General features: G+C 45.1%; 3 protein-coding genes across 6 annotated transcripts in view; 1 reads left to right on the top strand and 2 right to left on the bottom strand.

The window, feature by feature from the left end:
- Positions 1-543, top strand: part of l3mbtl2 (L3MBTL histone methyl-lysine binding protein 2) — a 32,301-nt gene extending 31,758 nt beyond the window's left edge. For 3 of the 4 annotated variants that reach the window (XM_065012654.1, XM_029639988.2, XM_065012655.1), the window contains one exon: positions 55-543. In XM_065012654.1, the coding sequence (XP_064868726.1) occupies positions 55-227 (173 nt within the window). In that variant the 3' untranslated portion in view covers positions 228-543. The remainder of the gene's footprint in view (positions 1-54) is intronic. The other variant, XM_065012656.1, reaches the window with a different exon arrangement.
- LOC115112924 (chondroadherin-like protein) lies at positions 537-5,574 on the bottom strand. The gene is given in 8 exon segments (XM_029639990.2): positions 537-1,575; positions 1,806-1,972; positions 2,145-2,831; positions 3,245-3,746; positions 4,359-4,660; positions 4,888-5,082; positions 5,405-5,517; positions 5,520-5,574. Coding segments are annotated over 8 exon segments (2,310 nt in total). The 3' UTR covers positions 537-1,286.
- Positions 5,575-10,559: 4,985 nt separating this feature from the next.
- LOC115112922 (ran GTPase-activating protein 1-like) lies at positions 10,560-16,931 on the bottom strand. The gene is made up of 15 exons (XM_029639984.2): positions 16,829-16,931; positions 16,302-16,419; positions 16,040-16,167; positions 15,796-15,855; positions 15,096-15,275; positions 14,818-14,952; positions 14,438-14,596; positions 14,152-14,265; positions 13,983-14,082; positions 13,779-13,863; positions 13,471-13,687; positions 13,228-13,330; positions 13,026-13,114; positions 12,672-12,793; positions 10,560-11,484 (listed from the first exon to the last, which is right to left on the bottom strand). The coding sequence occupies exons 2-15, from the start codon at positions 16,411-16,413 to the stop codon at positions 11,400-11,402; spliced, it is 1,689 nt and encodes a 562-aa protein (XP_029495844.1). The 5' UTR covers positions 16,414-16,419; positions 16,829-16,931; the 3' UTR covers positions 10,560-11,399.
- Between the last annotated feature and the right edge of the window lie 834 nt (positions 16,932-17,765).

Raw genomic sequence — 17,765 nt, 5'->3', positions numbered from 1 at the left:
TTTCTTAATTGCTCATTGTGTTTGTCCTCTTTTCCTCTCTCTCTCTCTCTCTAGTCATAGCAGTGAAGGTGGAGGAGGTGGAGACCCCCATCGCACCGACCCTGCCAGAGGCCCAGGTCCCTCCACCCTCCCTGGGGGTGGTCAAGCAGGAGCCACAGGGAGAGGACCAGCAGAAAGCAACAGACAGAGGTGGAACGTTGAGACTCACTGAAATTGATATACCCTGAATACAATTATCCAAACTGACCGTAGATGAATGTCTGTGGTTAACTTCATTCTACACCATCACAGCCTTGGATCACCTGAAGATCAGATGAGTCTGTTGAGCCCCACTTCTGAACATTCTCAGCTCTGGAGCTGAATAAAACTGTTCCAGTTGAACAGAAAGGCCAATACTGTGACACCCGTTAAGGACATTCTTTCATACATTGAATAACAAACACCCAGTCGATGTTGTTGTATAATGTTTATTTGTTTTATATCCAGATTCCTTTTCGTTGTTGTATATACAATCCTGGATTAAAGTACTTCAGTGAACTGGTTGCTCTGAGTGTCTGTGGGATTTATGATCTTCCTTCACGTTTGACATTTTACTGACTAAACTAGGATCTGCTATGAAACACATGCATTACTACACACCGAGACAGTAGGGTAGTGCTATGTACTGGTAGGAACCTAGCTTTGAGCTCTTTATAATGCCAAACTTTTTCCACACTGAACAAGCATCTCACTTGACAGAATTGTTCATTCTTTATTTCGATCTCTGTAACATTCAAAAATGTTTTCAAAGTGGGAAACAGAAAGTGCAATTACAACGTACTGTATGTCAAACTGCCCTCTAATGGCCATTAGAGTGAGTGTTAGTACAGTGGAATGTGGAGATTGGGAAGTAAATGTTGGAGCTCCCTACAGTTTGGTTTTCACTAGTAAGCGTCAGCATAGCGGACTAAACTTCATAATGTAACATTTGAAAATGTTAGTATGAATTCAGAACATTTTCAACAGGAAGCCACTCGATTATAGAAATAACATACAGTATAATCCTGGTGTTAAAGAATAGTTTCAACATTATTGAAATTCTACATCTTTTTCTACCCTCTTCAGAATAGCATCTGTCTATGAAGACCACTGTGTCTGTCTTAGTATGTGTTGGTCTGTTCTGTGTTGAGTTGTGCATATCTACAGAGGTCAAAGCCTTGAGGGAGACAAGTGAGGCACATCATTATAGCTCCGACAGTTACATCTCCTCACCTGTAGTTACGTGTAATAGTGACAGCTATGTGCAATCAAACCACCATGCTTCTCTTGGTGGTTTTCTTGGAGATGGTGGGCTTTCGGGTCTGAATCTTGCGAGCTTTGGTTTTGACCACCTTGACCTGTCTGGGGGCATTGAGGTGGGCAGGTTTGGGTTTGGTGGACTTGGGGGGTTTGGAAACCTTCGGGAGGGGGGCAGAGGGCAGGCCTTCCCCTCCAGGGCAGGCCTTGAAGACGTGGACGTCCTTGACCCTCCGGCCTCGCAGCTCAGGTGGGTGGACACAGGTGGCCCGGACCTTCAGGTTCACCTTCTCAATCCACCTGAGGGAAAGCGAGTCAGGCTTTAACAAAGGCATTGTCATGTATGTTGAGTACAGCATATTTCTGAGTGGCCATTAAGACATGATTGTGTGTTTACAGATTGTATGAGAGGGTGAACATGAGTGGGTTACAGCACGTGTGTACATGAGCGAGGAAGAAAGAGGGGGAGTTTGCAAGCATGTATCAGTGTGTGTATGTGATAGAGAGAGCGTAATGTGCGGATGTGGTACATGCGTAGTGGCAGCAGGGGGCAGTCACATAGCAGAGGGTTCTCTGCCAGGTTGATAACCTCCAGGCCGGTCAGAGGGTTGAAGTCAGGCACCTCCTCTAGCTGGTTCCCCTCTAGGTATAGACTCCTCAGACCAGCACCCAGCCCTGCCAGAGAGTCCTTAGACATCTGCAGGAGAACCACAAAACACAGGCGTGTCATGGGGAGGGAATAGGAGAGAAGAGGAAACTGGAGCATACGAGATTGCAAGGGAATGAAGGGAGATATACGAAAACAAGGAGAAAGTAGAGGAGTGACAGGAAAACCACAGATGTACTGGCATGTAAATATATCGCCTCACCTTCTCCAAACCCATGCCGTCCAGATACAGATCCTTCAGTGCCCTAGCTAATGGCTGAAAAGCATGCGGCCCAATCCAGCGAATGGGATTCCCAGACAACCGTAACTCTCCCAGGTTGCCTGTCTTCGCTAGCGCATCACTGGGAACCTCCTTGAGCTTGTTCCCTCCCAAGTGAAGAGTGTCGAGGTCGGGGGATGGGTCAAGTGCCCTGGGGGCCACACCATTGATGAAGTTGGAGGTCAGATAGAGCCCCCTCAGCTTCTCAGCCCCATTCAGGATCCCTGGCTCCAGCTTGGCGATGGAGTTGTTCTCCATGTGAAGGGCCAGCAGACCAGGCAGCAGCTTGAAGGCCCCCTTGGGGAAGACTGTGAATTTGTTCTTCTCCAAGTGGAGGTAGGTGAGCTGAGGCATGCCCTTGAAGGCGTCGGGGCTGAGGGAGTCAAGCTCATTCTCTGAGAGGTAAAGGTAGACCAGCCCTTTCAAGCCATGGAACGCACCAGGCTCCACCTCCACAATCTTACAGCGCTGTAGATGGAGGGAAACTACCTTGGCAACGCCAGGAAAACTGTTGGCAGGGATGTAGTGGAAGTGGTTGCCCCGCAGGTCGAGGAGGCGCGTGTCGGGGGAGAAGCCGAGGGGGACTTTGTTGTGGCCGCGGTTCTCACAGGAGGAGTGGTGTGTCTCACCCTGAGGGGAACAATGGAGGGATGGATAAGGGAGGACGGGAGGGGTGGATAAGGGAGGACAGGAGGGGTGGATAAGGGAGGAAAGGTGGGATGGATAAGGGAGGACAGGCGGGATGGATAAGGGAGGAAAGGTGGGATGGATAAGGGAGGACAGGCGGGATGGATAAGGGAGGACAGGAGGGATGGATAAGGGAGGACAGGCGGGATGGATAAGGGATGACAGGAGGGGTGGATAAGGGAGTACAGGCGGGATGGATAAGGGAGGACAGGCGGGATGGATAAGGGAGGACAGGAGGGATGGATAAGGGAAGACAAGAGGAATAAGATAGGAGAGAGAAGGTTTGGTGAGGTAAATACATTTTAGGATGGCAAGATCATAACCCATATCAAAATCTCAGCATCCCCCTCTCTCACCTCACAGGCACAGTTGGCAGGACACTTGACCTTGTTGATGGGCTCGGGGGTGGGGGGCGACATCACCCTAGTCTGCTCCTCAAACTCAGCCTTCAGCATGGCCTCCTGGCTCTGGCAGCGCAGGTCCCGGGGGTGGATGGCCTCCAGGTTCTCCCCAGAGAAGTGAGCCGGTCCCCCGCAAGCCCCCATCAGCTTCACCTTCTTCCGGATGCCCCACTCCCTCAGCGGCAGCAGGTAGCAGTTGCAGTAGATGGGGTTTCCAGCCAGGTTAAGGCGGGCCAGCTTGGGGGAGGCTGGAGCGAAGGGCTGGAGGACACGGAGCTGGTTGTGGCTGAGGTCCAGGTGGGTGAGAGAGGGGGACAGGGACACGGCCGTGTGGGACAGGTCCTGCAGGGACATGTGGTCCATGAAGAGGTGGGTGAGTTTGTTCATGGAGACAGTCTCCTCACCCAGGAACGTCATGGGGTTGAAGCTGAGGTCCAGACGGGTCACCTCTGGGAGTCTGGAGAGAGGGAACAGATAGAGGGAATGAGAGAGAGAGAAAGAGAGAGAGAGAGAGAGAACCTGAGATGGAGCTGCATTTCCTGACAAAATGTAAAAAATGTAAAACAATTAGAGAGTGTCATTTTCCCAAATTTGAAACCCTTATTCAAGGTTTCAAAGACCTCTCTGATGAGGATAGGCTACCCGTCCTGTTGGGGGAGGACGCATAGAGCTGTGGGTTGGCAGCACACTACATTTCTGCCTGCCATGAGTTGAGGGACAGTCTCTGACAGACCAATCAACCTGCACATGTACTCTACTGTATGCTTATTGTTACTGTTCAATGTATGGTTATTTTGACCCTTGATTATTGTTAGTACTGTTGTCCCGTTGACAATTTTGATTCTCATTTTTATTTATTTTTATATTGTAAATATCCAAAATAAGCTTTGGCAATATGTACATTGTTGCGTCATGCCAATAAAGCGAATTGAATTGAATTTTAAAAATTGAGAGAGAGAGAGAGAGAGAGGGGAATGAGGAATGGATGGTTGGTAGAATAGGCCTTTATAGTGCCTGGAAAAAGGGTGTTGTGGTGTATGTGAGGGAAGAGATAACACAACCATCATACCTGGTCATGGTCTCAGTAGGAAAGAACTGCAGCTCGTTGTGGTCGAGGCTGAGGCGCGTGAGGGTGAACAGGCCTGCGAAGGCCTCAGTGGCCATGTAGTTAACAGAGTTGTGGCTAAGGCGCAACCACTTTATGTTCTGCAGGCCCTGGAAAGCCATGTTGGGGATATAGGTGAGCTGGTTGTGGGTGAGGGAGAGCAGGTTGAGGAACCCCAGCTGAGAGAAGGCCCCTGGCTGGATCTCCTCCACTCGGTTACGGTCAATCAGCAGCTGCTTCAGTGAGGAGAGACCGTCAAATGACTCCTGGAGATGGGGGAATGAGAGGGAGGGGAGAGTGGGAGGAAGGGGGAATGAGAGGGAGGGGAGAGAGTGGCGGTAAGACAGAGAGAGAGAGAGAGACAGAGAGATATAAAGGGAAATGAGATGAAGAAAGAGAGTGTGGAGCTTTTCTTTTTCAATACCAAGTTCCCCCAGAAACATAGTCAAACCACAGAAACAGTCACATATAACACTGTGCAAATCTCTCTCACCTGATAGAGGATCTCCATGTTGTTGTTGGCCAGGTTGAGGAAGACGAGACGGCCCAGAGCACGGAACGCCCCCTCCTTCACGGTGCGGAGATTGCAGCGCTGCATGGACAGGTGTGTCAGGTACGGCGTGTGTTTGAACGCACCTGATGGCAGCTCCTGGATGTAGTTGCTTCTCAGATCCAGTTTCACTGTGATCTGATGGGGGGAAGGGATTGATAATGATTGAGATTTGTTTAATATGATTTTGTTATTCAACCTGTAGTGTCCCCGGCTGCACGTTTTGGTGTTTGCCCTAGCACTACACAGCTGATTAAAATAATCAACCCATCACCAAGCATTATTTGAATGAACTGTGTAGTGCTAGGGCAAAAACCAAAACGTCCACCCAGGGGGCCCCGGGACATGGTCTGGGAAACCCTGCTGTATTCAAACAGGTTACCCCTTGAATTGTAATCATTAGGCTTACTTCATAAAATCCAAAATTTCAACGAGTCAGTCACATGGGGTTTAGGCTTACCTCGTCGATTGTGGAAGGCACCTCTGTCAGGTTTTTGTTGACACAGGTAACAGTGAGTGAGATTTGGTCACATATGCACTCCTTTGGGCACTTGCCAAGGTGCGCCCCGGGATGGCCAAGAACAGTACCAGCAGAGACCTCAAGGCTACGGGGCAGTCCATCGAATACATCTGGAAAATCAAAGGAGATTCAACTGGCTGCGCAAATATTATTCTACTACAAGATAAACAAAGTTGACAGCCATTCCATATCCCATGTAGACCTATATGTTTTAGAGAGTCTCAGTCGTATCCCTTTATCACCCGTCTATTTTTCGGATTAGAGTAATTTGGGCTATTTGCTTTCTCAAGTCTTTGCAAGTATGCGTCGGTTTCCGCCGGTCTACATTCCACGGCTTAATTATCAACTCAGTGAGACGCATCTCGACTTGAAAAGCCGTTTCACACCTCGCCGCGTTAAAACTATCTATATCCATGTATTTAAATGTGGTCCCAACAACTCCAATTACGCATACGGTTAATCCATTCGTAAAACGATATAAATCCGTATTTATTCAATATCCTACATAAGATAATAGTTATAATGTATCTTTATGCTAAAGTTCCCTAACTGATTGTAGGCTAAAACTCCACGAGACCATGCAGCTTTGGTCATTGTCTTACAACTGGACCGTTTTATCGTCATCTCTTCATTCAAAGTCTCAATCACAGACACTCTTACTGACAGTTGTGACTGCTTCGTGTGATTTATTGCTGCCTCTGCCTTCTTGCCCTTTGTGCTGTTGTCTGTGCCCAATAAGGTTTGTACCGTGTTTTGTGCTGCTGCCATGTTCTGTTGCTTTAGGTCTCTCTTTATGTAGTGTTGTGGTGTCTCTTGTCGTGTTGTGGTGTCTCTTGTCGTGATGTGGTGTCTCTTGTCGTGTTGTGGTGTCTCTGTATGTAGTGTTGTGGTGTCTCTTTATGTAGTGTTGTGGTGTCTCTTTATGTAGTGTTGTGGTGTCTCTTGTCGTGATGTTGTGTCTCTTGTCGTGTTGTGGTGTCTCTTGCCGTGTTGTGGTGTCTCTTGTCGTGATGTGGTGTCTCTTGTCGTGTTGTGGTGTCTCTTGTCGTGTTGTGGTGTCTCTTGTCGTGTTGTGGTGTCTCTTGCCGTGTTGTGGTGTCTCTTGTCGTGATGTTGTGTTTCTTTATGTAGTGTTGTGGTGTCTCTTGTCGTGTTGTGGTGTCTCTTGTCGTGTTGTGGTGTCTCTTGCCGTGATGTTGTGTCTCTTTATGTAGTGTTGTGGTGTCTCTTGTCGTGTTGTGGTGTCTCTTGTCGTGTTGTGGTGTCTCTTGCCGTGTTGTGGTGTCGCTTGCCGTGTTGTGGTGTCTCTTGTCGTGATGTTGTGTCTCTTTATGTAGTGTTGTGTTGTCTCTTGTCGTGATGTTGTGTCTCTTTATGTAGTGTTGTGGTGTCTCTTGTCGTGTTGTGGTGTCTCTTTATGTAGTGTTGTGGTGTCTCTTTATGTAGTGTTGTGGTGTCTCTTGTCGAGTTGTGGTGTCTCTGTATGTAGTGTTGTTGTGGTGTCTTGTCGTGTTGTGGTGTCTCTTTATGTCATGTTGTCTCTTTATGTAGTGTTGTGGTGTCTCTTTATGTAGTGTTGTGGTGTCTCTTGTCGTGTTGTGGTGTCTCTTGTCGTGATGTTGTCTCTTTATGTAGTGTTGTGGTGTCACTTGTCGTGTTGTGGTGTCTCTTTATGTAGTGTTGTGGTGTCTCTTTATGTAGTGTTGTGGTGCCTCTTGTCGAGTTGTGGTGTCTCTGTATGTAGTGTTGTTGTGGTGTCTCTTGTCGAGTTGTGGTGTCTCTGTATGTAGTGTTGTTGTGGTGTCTTGTCGTGTTGTGGTGTCTCTTTATGTCATGTTGTCTCTTTATGTAGTGTTGTGGTGTCTCTTGTCGTGTTGTGGTGTCTCTTGTCGTGATGTTGTCTCTTTATGTAGTGTTGTGGTGTCACTTGTCGTGTTGTGGTGTCTCTTTATGTAGTGTTGTGGTGTCTCTTTATGTAGTGTTGTGGTGCCTCTTGTCGAGTTGTGGTGTCTCTGTATGTAGTGTTGTTGTGGTGTCTCTTTATGTAGTGTTGTGGTGTCTCTTTATGTAGTGTTGTGGTGTCTCTTTATGTAGTGTTGTGGTGTCTCTTGTCGAGTTGTGGTGTCTGTATGTAGTGTTGTTGTGGTGTCTTGTCGTGTTGTGGTGTCTCTTTATGTCATGTTGTCTCTTTATGTAGTGTTGTGGTGTCTCTTTATGTAGTGTTGTGGTGTCTCTTGTCGTGTTGTGGTGTCTCTTGTCGTGATGTTGTCTCTTTATGTAGTGTTGTGGTGTCACTTGTCGTGTTGTGGTGTCTCTTTATGTAGTGTTGTGGTGTCTCTTTATGTAGTGTTGTGGTGCCTCTTGTCGAGTTGTGGTGTCTCTGTATGTAGTGTTGTTGTGGTGTCTCTTGTCGAGTTGTGGTGTCTCTGTATGTAGTGTTGTTGTGGTGTCTTGTCGTGTTGTGGTGTCTCTTTATGTCATGTTGTCTCTTTATGTAGTGTTGTGGTGTCTCTTGTCGTGTTGTGGTGTCTCTTGTCGTGATGTTGTCTCTTTATGTAGTGTTGTGGTGTCACTTGTCGTGTTGTGGTGTCTCTTTATGTAGTGTTGTGGTGTCTCTTTATGTAGTGTTGTGGTGCCTCTTGTCGAGTTGTGGTGTCTCTGTATGTAGTGTTGTTGTGGTGTCTCTTTATGTAGTGTTGTGGTGTCTCTTTATGTAGTGTTGTGGTGTCTCTTTATGTAGTGTTGTGGTGTCTCTTGTCGAGTTGTGGTGTCTGTATGTAGTGTTGTTGTGGTGTCTTGTCGTGTTGTGGTGTCTCTTTATGTCATGTTGTCTCTTTATGTAGTGTTGTGGTGTCTCTTTATGTAGTGTTGTGGTGTCTCTTGTCGTGTTGTGGTGTCTCTTGTCGTGATGTTGTCTCTTTATGTAGTGTTGTGGTGTCACTTGTCGTGTTGTGGTGTCTCTTTATGTAGTGTTGTGGTGTCTCTTTATGTAGTGTTGTGGTGCCTCTTGTCGAGTTGTGGTGTCTCTGTATGTAGTGTTGTTGTGGTGTCTCTTTATGTAGTGTTGTGGTGTCTCTTTATGTAGTGTTGTGGTGTCTCTTTATGTAGTGTTGTGGTGTCTCTTTATGTAGTATTGTGGTGTCTCTTTATGTAGTGTTGTGGTGTCTCTTGTCGTGTTGTGGTGTCTCTTTATGTCATGTTGTGGTGTCTCTTTATGTAGTGTTGTGGTGTCTCTTGTCGTGTTGTGGTGTCTCTTGTCGTGTTGTGGTGTCTCTTGTCGTGTTGTGGTGTCTCTTGCCGTGTTGTGGTGTCTCTTGCCGTGTTGTGGTGTCTCTTGTCGTGATGTTGTGTCTCTTTATGTAGTGTTGTGTTGTCTCTTGTCGTGATGTTGTGTCTCTTTATGTAGTGTTGTGGTGTCTCTTTATGTAGTGTTGTGGTGTCTCTGTATGTAGTGTTGTGGTGTCTCTTTATGTAGTGTTGTGGTGTCTCTTGTCGTGTTGTGGTGTCTCTTGTCGTGTTGTGGTGTCTCTTTATGTCATGTTGTGGTGTCTCTTTATGTAGTGTTGTGGTGTCTCTTGTCGTGTTGTGGTGTCTCTTGCCGTGTTGTGGTGTCTCTTGCCGTGTTGTGGTGTCTCTTGTCGTGATGTTGTGTCTCTTTATGTAGTGTTGTGGTGTCTCTTGTCGTGTTGTCAAACCTGCCCTTTCCAATTTAGAGGGTAGGCCTAATAGCCAATAATAGCAAGAATGGCATGAATCCCAATGTTTCTCCTAGTTTCATAATGGAAATTCACTAATTTAAAGTGTTTTTCCACATCTAAAGACAGTATTTCAATGATAGCCTACATACACACGTTTTAGCTATTTCATCACAATGAACCCGTTATCACCTTGTAGTCTGATGTCGCAGTCTACCTGAACCAAAACAATTCACTAAGTATGGAAATATGGATTTGGGAGATTGTCCCTACCTGAAACGAGGAAAGTTTCCAGATAAATCCAACTAAAACGATGTAATCCTTGTTGACCACTAGCCTACTTGTTACTACTTAGCAATTGAAAAACTGTTTTAACACATTTTTCAAAGATGTCTCCACCTACAATGATCACAGACCGTTGTGAATTTTGAGTGAAAGAGAGAGTTGTGAGAGAGGGGGAGAAATAAGAGACGGTGGAATTTCCTAGGGCAAAGCCTGTGTGTCAGTGTCCCCCCGGGGATAAGCAGTTTAGACCGCAGTTGAGCTGGCACGCCGGCTGCGCACAAAGACGCGCAGTGTATTCACGGCTAGGCACAGGACTCACCGCTGCGGAGTGTCTCCTGTAAATAAACCAAGGGGAATGGGGGAATACATTTCCCTCTATTGGTTTTCTACCGTTACCTGGCTATTCCACGACAACTTTCCCACGTCTCTGTCTTTTTTAAATAAGGTGTAGGCTGACAGAAAATCATGACAGTGTATTTGACCCATTCTGTCCAATCTCTAGAAGTTATTAAAGTCCGGCAGTTTTTCCCCATTATTAATATATTATCAATATCTGAAGGTCTCAACACAAAGTCGACTCTTCATTCTAACGCAACCTAGGCAGCATCTCTCCACCATTTACCGTTTACTCACTCACTCTCGCTCCGTATTCGTGTCCGTTATTCAGCTCCCGTTCTTTGTACTGCCGTTTATTCTCTCACGGTCCCTGGTCTCTCTCCCATGCTCTTCCCCTGGCTGTACCCCATCCAAAATAAACTTCATTATCCCTCCATTCACTCTGACCCCGTCTTTCGATTCATTTCTCGTGGGTTTCAAAGTGCGCAGTAGAGCTGCGCCTCAGGGGATGTTTAAACAGTATGCATTTCGCCTAGCTACTGTACGGCTTCTATAGGGAGGCTTGAGGCCAACTAACCAGCCTCTCCAACAACTAAATGTCAGTGACTGGTGTTCATATCAAATATTTACACCTCTTAATGGGTCTAATGTAGGCATACATGTGTTTAACATAGATGTTGAGGTAAATCCCTGGCAGTGAAAATAAACAAGAGGAATTGCCTCTGGTTTGAGGATTACCGTTTAAGTTTGATTAAAATGAATAAACACACTGAGGACTTTTGGAAAAGTAATATTTTATCACATCACCTCAATACAATCAGATTAACATGAAAAACATCAATATAGTCCTGATGATACTGTACATCTATTCCAATGTTATACAGATCAATGTTCATTACATTAAAGTTGTAAGACACATGAGAATCAAAGGTAAATTCTATTTCCCCCATAAGTTCCCTTTCAACAAGTTAGTCTCCTGAGCTCCACATTGTTATAACAGCATACAGTACAAGAGCAATACATACATAGATGTCTATTCCTGTCCATACGGTGCGATGCACAGGCATACTGTAGTTCACTCCTCACCGTCTGATGCACAGTAATGAATCTGACCTGGTTGAACTCGGGAATAATATGGTGGGATAATAAGGCTGAGCAGTACAGACGTGGCCAGCTAGGTTCATCTAGAACGTAATACCATGCTCTTACTGAATCTGACCACCATTCTTGTTTGTGTGCCCATCAACTTCAATATTTATTCGGTTTTTCAAATCACTTTCACCCCACGATGTCTTTAGTTTAAAGGCTTAGCGAAAATGTCCCTTTTTTGTAAAAAAAATAGTAACAAGATCAAATAGAAAAATAAAATTGAGGAAACCCTGTCTGAATAACTAGTCTTCAATACGTCTTCATTGGAGGAGCTTCATGAATCTAAAACGCACAGGTATGTATTGAGTGTAGGTAGATTGGTTTACATCCCATTCTTCTGTCCAGTGTAAAGTATCTATGTGAGGTCCTCATGCAAGGAATGTCCCTTTATCAGTGCAGTGTGTGTCCTGAGTGGGAGTGTGTGCGTAGGTTGTGTGGCTTTGACTGGTTCATTTGGGCTGCAGGAGGGCTCAGCATTCCGGGGAGAGCCTTCTCTCCAGTGTGGACTTGAGACTATCTCGGGCATGGCTGCAGGACTTCAGGGCTTTACCGTGCCTGTAGGTTGCATACACAGACGCATAAGAACTTTTACCTCCACGACAGTGGGAAAATCTAAGCTCATCACAAGATAAAATTAAAACAAGAAAATAAATGTATTTGAAAATAGTTTCAAATAGTATTTATAGGAAATTATTTTCATATAGAAGTAGTTGATTAAGCCAAATACACAGAAAAAGTATTTAAAATACAAATGTACTGTATTTGAACCCAGGTCTAATTACATCACAGTGCAATAAATGACTTTCCAATAGTCCCAGTCTATATTTATGTAATAAGGAATTCCCCTTGACCACACACAAATTGAAGAAAACCTCAATTCCTTCCTATTGACCTCCAACGTAAAAGAGACAACTTCGTCGTAGATTTTTTGTTATAGAGAAATAACAAAACATGCCGAAAAGCTGCTGTTGTTCAATGTACATGTAACCAGGTCAAAAATCCCGACCTATGGATCGCAATGCTCCCATGTAGGGGAATAGAGCCTGCGAGAAGAGCCCTGTGGCTTCAGACTAGTCAGTGTGGGCGAGTGGGAAATGTGGGGACCTGGTGTTCAAGTAAGCTATGTGTGTGTAAAACATTTCATTACAGGTAAGACATTTAACTTCTTTAGTACAGTCCATTTGTAACTCCACTCACTACTTGTAGCTTTATAGTCTGTTTGTGTAGCTAGTCTTGGCTAGCTTAATGTTCTGGTTGGTAGCTAGCTTGCACTCACATGGCTGCTAGCACAGTGATGGGAAGGGGCATGAGGGAAGCCCTACAATATTCCGTTTTTATAAGTAGTGAAAACACTCTGGAGCAGGCAATGTTGAAAAGTTATATTTAGACGTGTTTTTCTTAAAATGCCGTCTAGACGGATCGAACTAGAATTATACCGTGTTCCTCCATCATAGAAATATGAATTCTAATTCTGTGTCTAGAAGCCATTGTGATGTCATAATTCTCCAGTTCCACCACCATATAAATACAATTCAAATTCTGTGCGTCTAGACGCCATTCTGATGTTATAGTGACAGTATTGAAATGTAATTTATTCCATTGTGATGTATTAGAAGATTAGATTTGTTATTTTTCTTCATGGAGGGACACCCTTGAGACCCCAAGGATCATGGAGCTGCCTACTATTCAATGTCCACAACCTACCCAGACAGACTAACGGGTACACACACACACAGCCTTACCTGGCGACAAATGTGTCCAGCAGGGTGGCGTGGTCCTGGGGGAAGTAGTCCTGTTGGACAGCGTGCTCCAAAACCAACAAGTGACCAGGTAACACCTGCACCTTCTTCACCTTGCCCTCACCCTGGACAGCACAGATTAACATGGGAGCCATATACATTAGGGCTGGCATTACTGCTAATCAGAGTTGGGCTACATTTTTGTAGCCTGTCAAGTTAAATAAATCTCATTGAAAACAGGACATTTTTTGTTAATTTCCTGCAAGTAATGGATTTGAATGGATTGACCCCAACATGGTAACTGACATGGCTGAGACTCAGTGAACGGTATAAGCATGTTGTACATAGTGTTGCTACCTTGAGGAGCCCCAGCATCACCAGTAGAGTGGACAGGAAGCTGTAGGTCTGCAGGGAGGAACCAGAGAATGCCTTCTTCAACAGGATGTCTGTAGGACAAGCAGCGCAACTTAGTCACATTAAGAGTCCCACTCCAACACAGAGACAAGGCAGGATGCCAGACAGGACTTAGAGAAGAGGGTGTTTGACTGTTTAGGCTCACCAATAGTCTCCAGGACAGCCTTCTTGACCTCATGGTCATCACTGTACAGAGAGGAGATTCTCAGGAAGGCATCGGCAACCTTATCAGGGTCAGAGACATCCACCTGACCAGAGAAGTTTCCACAATAGATGTTAAAACCCAATGACAACTGTTATTGCCTTCTAACCTTACACAACAAGGCCCTCTTCAGATACACTTCAACAGTTAAAGTGTGAATGGCCCATGACCACAGTAATAATTTACGTGTTGCTGGAGGAGTCCAGTCCTGTTGTCCCCCAGTTTGAGCAGTGTCTCAGCGGTGGGGGAGCTGAGGAAAGAGAGGATCTCTGGATGACAATTTGGCTCAAGCTTCACTGGGCTCTCTCTTTCATCCTTCACTCCATTCTCCTTCATCTCTTTGCCATTCTCCTCATCTTCAACCTCCTCCTCCTCATCTTCATCAGGCTCTCCCTCATCATCACTATAGAGCGTAGAACAAGGCCAATACAGCATCTAGGACGATAGCTAAATGTTGTATAATTACACCTGTGATGACATCCACACACACCTACCTGAGAGATGCCAGTATGTCAGCCCTGTCCATGTTGTCCATGGTCTCCTTCAGAGCCTCACACCCCTCCTCCCCCAAACAGTTACCTGGACAAAAACAGATCATATATTATAAACAAAAAACACAAAATGGATTTGTCATTAACACTTGGATCTATATTTCATGGCCATTCAGACTGATTAAAGTAGTGCGTGGTGAATAATACCATTGAGATCCAGTTTTTCCATATGGGGTTTGTCTTGTACGGCCTGAGCCAACACCAGTGCTGCAGCTTCCGTGATCTCCCCAAAGGACAGATTTAGCTCCTGAACACAGGAATGAACAATCAGACAAGAATGGGTAATCCACCCACACACACACACACCTCTACTGACCTTAAGAGTGGGCAGTCCCTCTCTCAGGACAGCAGAGAGAGCAATGGCCCCTTCAGAACGCACCAGGCAGTCCCCAAAGTTGATCACCTGCACAGTCCTCAGGTGCCTCAGAGCCTGGGGACAGAGAGGGGAAAAGATCATTATAAATGAAGAGAACTCGTAAAATAAAACCTTGTTAATACACTAAAATGTATATGATGGCCCCAATCAGCTAAATAACAATTTTGTCCAGCACCAAGATGTTTGACTACAGCAGAGCACTAGGCAGACAATTTGGCAGTAATACCTGAGCCATAGCCAGCGCCCCTCTCTTGGTGAAGGTGTTGTCGTTGAGGTTGAGGATGCGCAGGTGGGGGTTGTGCTGCATGGCGGTGGCCAGAGCAGTCACCCCAGCATGGTTGATCCCATTCTGAGGCATGTGCACCTCCTCTAGGCTTCCCATCAGCTGATAAGAGAGAGGAGGAGGGAGATGGAGAATCGGAGTGCGAGAGAAATTAGGGGGAGGGAGAGTGCACAAAAGACAGGGGAGAAAAAAAAGCAAGATATTAGGCCAAGCTGCATCTAACAAGCTCAGTGTGTGAACATGACATGTCTTTATTACAGAGAATAATGATATGGGGATAGATCCTCATCATAAAGTTGCAGTTTGTGTCCGTTTGTCTGTACCTGAAATGCCAGGGCAAGGGCTGTGGCTCCTTCGTTCTCCAAGCGGTTTCTGCCTGCTTGGAACACTTTCAGTTTCAGTGGGGCACCGAGAGCACTGGACTGTTCATGACACTCAGTCAACGCTGCCGCCAGGATCTAACAGACAAAACACTGGTTACTTTGTGGCACATCCTAACAGTAGACCAGAAAAATGAATGATGGAGAAAAGTAATTGATGGCCTATGCTCCTAAGTCAGTAAGTACTAGCAGTCACACAATTGGTGTTTCCAAACTCTCACCTTGCCCCCTCCGATGCCCATGCCACAGTTGTTGAGTCTCAGCTCCTGTAGAGAGTGACACGCAGAGCTCTTCAGTAGAGTCTCAATGCCCTTTACCCCATCTGGCCCAAAGGCGTTATCACTCAGGTCAAGCTCTCGAAGTCTGGCCCCTGCTGTCATCAACGCACTGCCCAGGGACTTCTGAGGATGAAGAGAGACATGAAGAGCTACAGACTTGTGGAACATACAGTGGCAAGAAAAAGTATGTGAAGCCTTTGGAATGATCTGGATTTCTGCATAAATGTCATAAAATTTGAGTTTGTTATTCACAAGAAGCCTTGCCTGCTGTGAACCATGCCTCGAACAAAAGAGATCTCAGAAAACCCAAGATTAATAATTGTTAACTTGCATAAAGCTGGAAAGGGTCACAAAATTATCTCTTAAAGCCTTGATGTTCATTAGTCCACGGTAAGACATTGCACTGTGAATGTTTACACTGTGTTCAATAAAGACATGAAAACGTAAAATTGTTTGTGTTTTAGTTTAAGCAGACTGTTTGTTTATTGTTCTGACTTAGATGAAGATCAGATCAAATTTATGACCAATTTATGCAAAGTCCAGATAATTCCAAAGGGTTCACATACTTTTTCTTGTCACTGTATATCAGTATATGTATAAAATTAGATGAAGCACAAGGGGAAGGTTGTTAGTGTTGACTCACCAGGGCAGTTGGGATTTCTGAGCGCAAGCGACCCGTGAACATATCACTCCAGTGGCAACTCTAAAAAAATAAACAGTTAAAGCAGGATGTAAAGAAATACACTCAACCGTAAAATGCTGACACCCTCCTAAGGATCATGGGGTGAATGGGTGACTTCACTATTTTCAGCAGTAGGCCCAAGTCAGTTTACTTTGCTCATCCTGGGAGACAGACAATTGATCTCAAGCCTCTCTCCACCCAGTACCTGAAGTTGGTCTTTGCACTCCAAGGCTTTGGCTATAGCCTGCGCTGCCTCCACTCCCACGGTGTTTCCCTCCAACCGCAGGGCCCGGAGTCCCTGGTACTCCTCTATTTCCCGCACCAACTCCTTCGCTGCAGAGACAACCAGATTCACCAACAGATGACAGAAGACTATTATCAAAGCTGTTAACCGTGTTGGCATTGTTAGAGAACAATGCCATATTTAAGTCTCCTGTTGTTGACCAGTTTGCAATCAGTGCACTCACCAGACTCTGTGTTGTCCAGCTTCAGTCCCTGGCCCTTGTAGCTCAACTCTCCATATCCTACATGAGTCTTGGACAGCGCCTCGGCCAGCAGGGCAATGTCATCGGAAGCCATGGTGGTCTGTCGTGTTGTATGAAAGCAAGAACAGTGAGATGAATTGGCTCGCAAAGTACTGATGATTAACAATTTACTGACAATGAGTACCAGGCATTACCAATGACTATTATTATTGTGCTCATATGAATCAACTACTCAGCCAGGTAACATGAGGTTTGAGTTGCTTAGCTAGATAACAAACATGACGGGAAAAGAGAACGCAGTAACGTAGCATTCTGTTTGTTAGTGTGACAAGCTACTAACGTTAAACTATAGTAAGCTAGCCGGCTGCTAGCACACCGTCGTTATCCAAAATATAAGTACTCGTTCCTTTAGACGAGTTAGCCAAAATAAGGTTCAGTTTTTCAGCTCTTACGACAGCAAATATACACAAACACAACATATTTAATTGTTGACAAACATGTTACAGTACCGTAACGGATGATATATTATGATCGTCGCGTTGCCTCCAACAGCGCGCTTGTTGCTCCAATGATTACAACGTCAATGTTTTTTCTTCTTTCAGTTTTTTGTACACAGGCCCACTAACTAGATTGCTCTTTTCCGCCACTTTGTGGAGTGGAGTTGCAACCTGTTTGCAATACAAGATTGGAGGGCAAAAGAGCGCCTGAAAACAACCTTTCGAGAAGAAGAATCAAATCAAATCAAATCAAATTTATTTATATAGCCCTTCGTACATCAGCTGATATCTCAAAGTGCTGTACAGAAACCCAGCCTAAAACCCCAAACAGCAAGCAATGCAGGTGTAGAAGCACGGTGGCTAGGAAAAACTCCCTAGAAAGGCCAAAACCTAGGAAGAAACCTAGAGAGGAACCAGGCTATGTGGGGTGGCCAGTCCTCTTCTGGCTGTGCCGGGTGGAGATTATAACAGAACATAGCCAAGATGTTCAAATGTTCATAAATGACCAGCATGGTCGAATAATAATAAGGCAGAACAGTTAAAACTGGAGCAGCAGCACAGTCAGGTGGAAGTTGAAACTGGAGCAGCAGCATGGCCAGGTGGAGGATCAAGTATACTCACGGTACAAATCAGCAGTGGTGGAAAAAAGTTGAAAATTGTCATAATTGAGTAAAAGTAAAGATACATCAAAAGAAAATTACTCAAGTAAAAGTGAAAGTCACCTAGTAAAATACTACTTGAGTAAGTCTAAAAGTATTTAGTTTAAAACATACTTAAGTATCGAAATAACTTTTTTATGAATTACATTTACTTATGTATTAAAAGTATAAGTACAAGTATAAATAATTTCAAATTCCTTATATTAAGCAAAGCAGATGGCCACATTGTCTAGTTTTTATTTATTTATTTGCGGACAGCCAGGGGCTTGCTAACCACGTTTCCATCCAAC

Source organism: Oncorhynchus nerka, linkage group LG28 (genome assembly GCF_034236695.1).
Source record: "Oncorhynchus nerka isolate Pitt River linkage group LG28, Oner_Uvic_2.0, whole genome shotgun sequence".
Classification (NCBI taxonomy): domain Eukaryota; kingdom Metazoa; phylum Chordata; class Actinopteri; order Salmoniformes; family Salmonidae; genus Oncorhynchus; species Oncorhynchus nerka.
Note: the sequence above shows the minus strand (reverse complement) of the source record. Positions and strands in the feature narration are given on the sequence as shown.

What these genes read in the sequence shown, in the direction of transcription:
- LOC115112922 (XM_029639984.2), bottom strand. Translation starts at nt 16,413, where the DNA reads ATGGCTTCCGATGACATTGCCCTGCTGGCCGAGGCGCTGTCCAAGACT. An exon ending in AGGGACTGCCCACTCTTAAG is followed by an intron (nt 14,083 to 14,151) that starts GTCAGTAGAGGT and finishes TCCTGTGTTCAG; the next exon opens with GAGCTAAATCTGTCCTTTGG. An exon ending in GGAAAAACTGGATCTCAATG is followed by an intron (nt 13,864 to 13,982) that starts GTATTATTCACC and finishes GTTTTTGTCCAG; the next exon opens with GTAACTGTTTGGGGGAGGAG.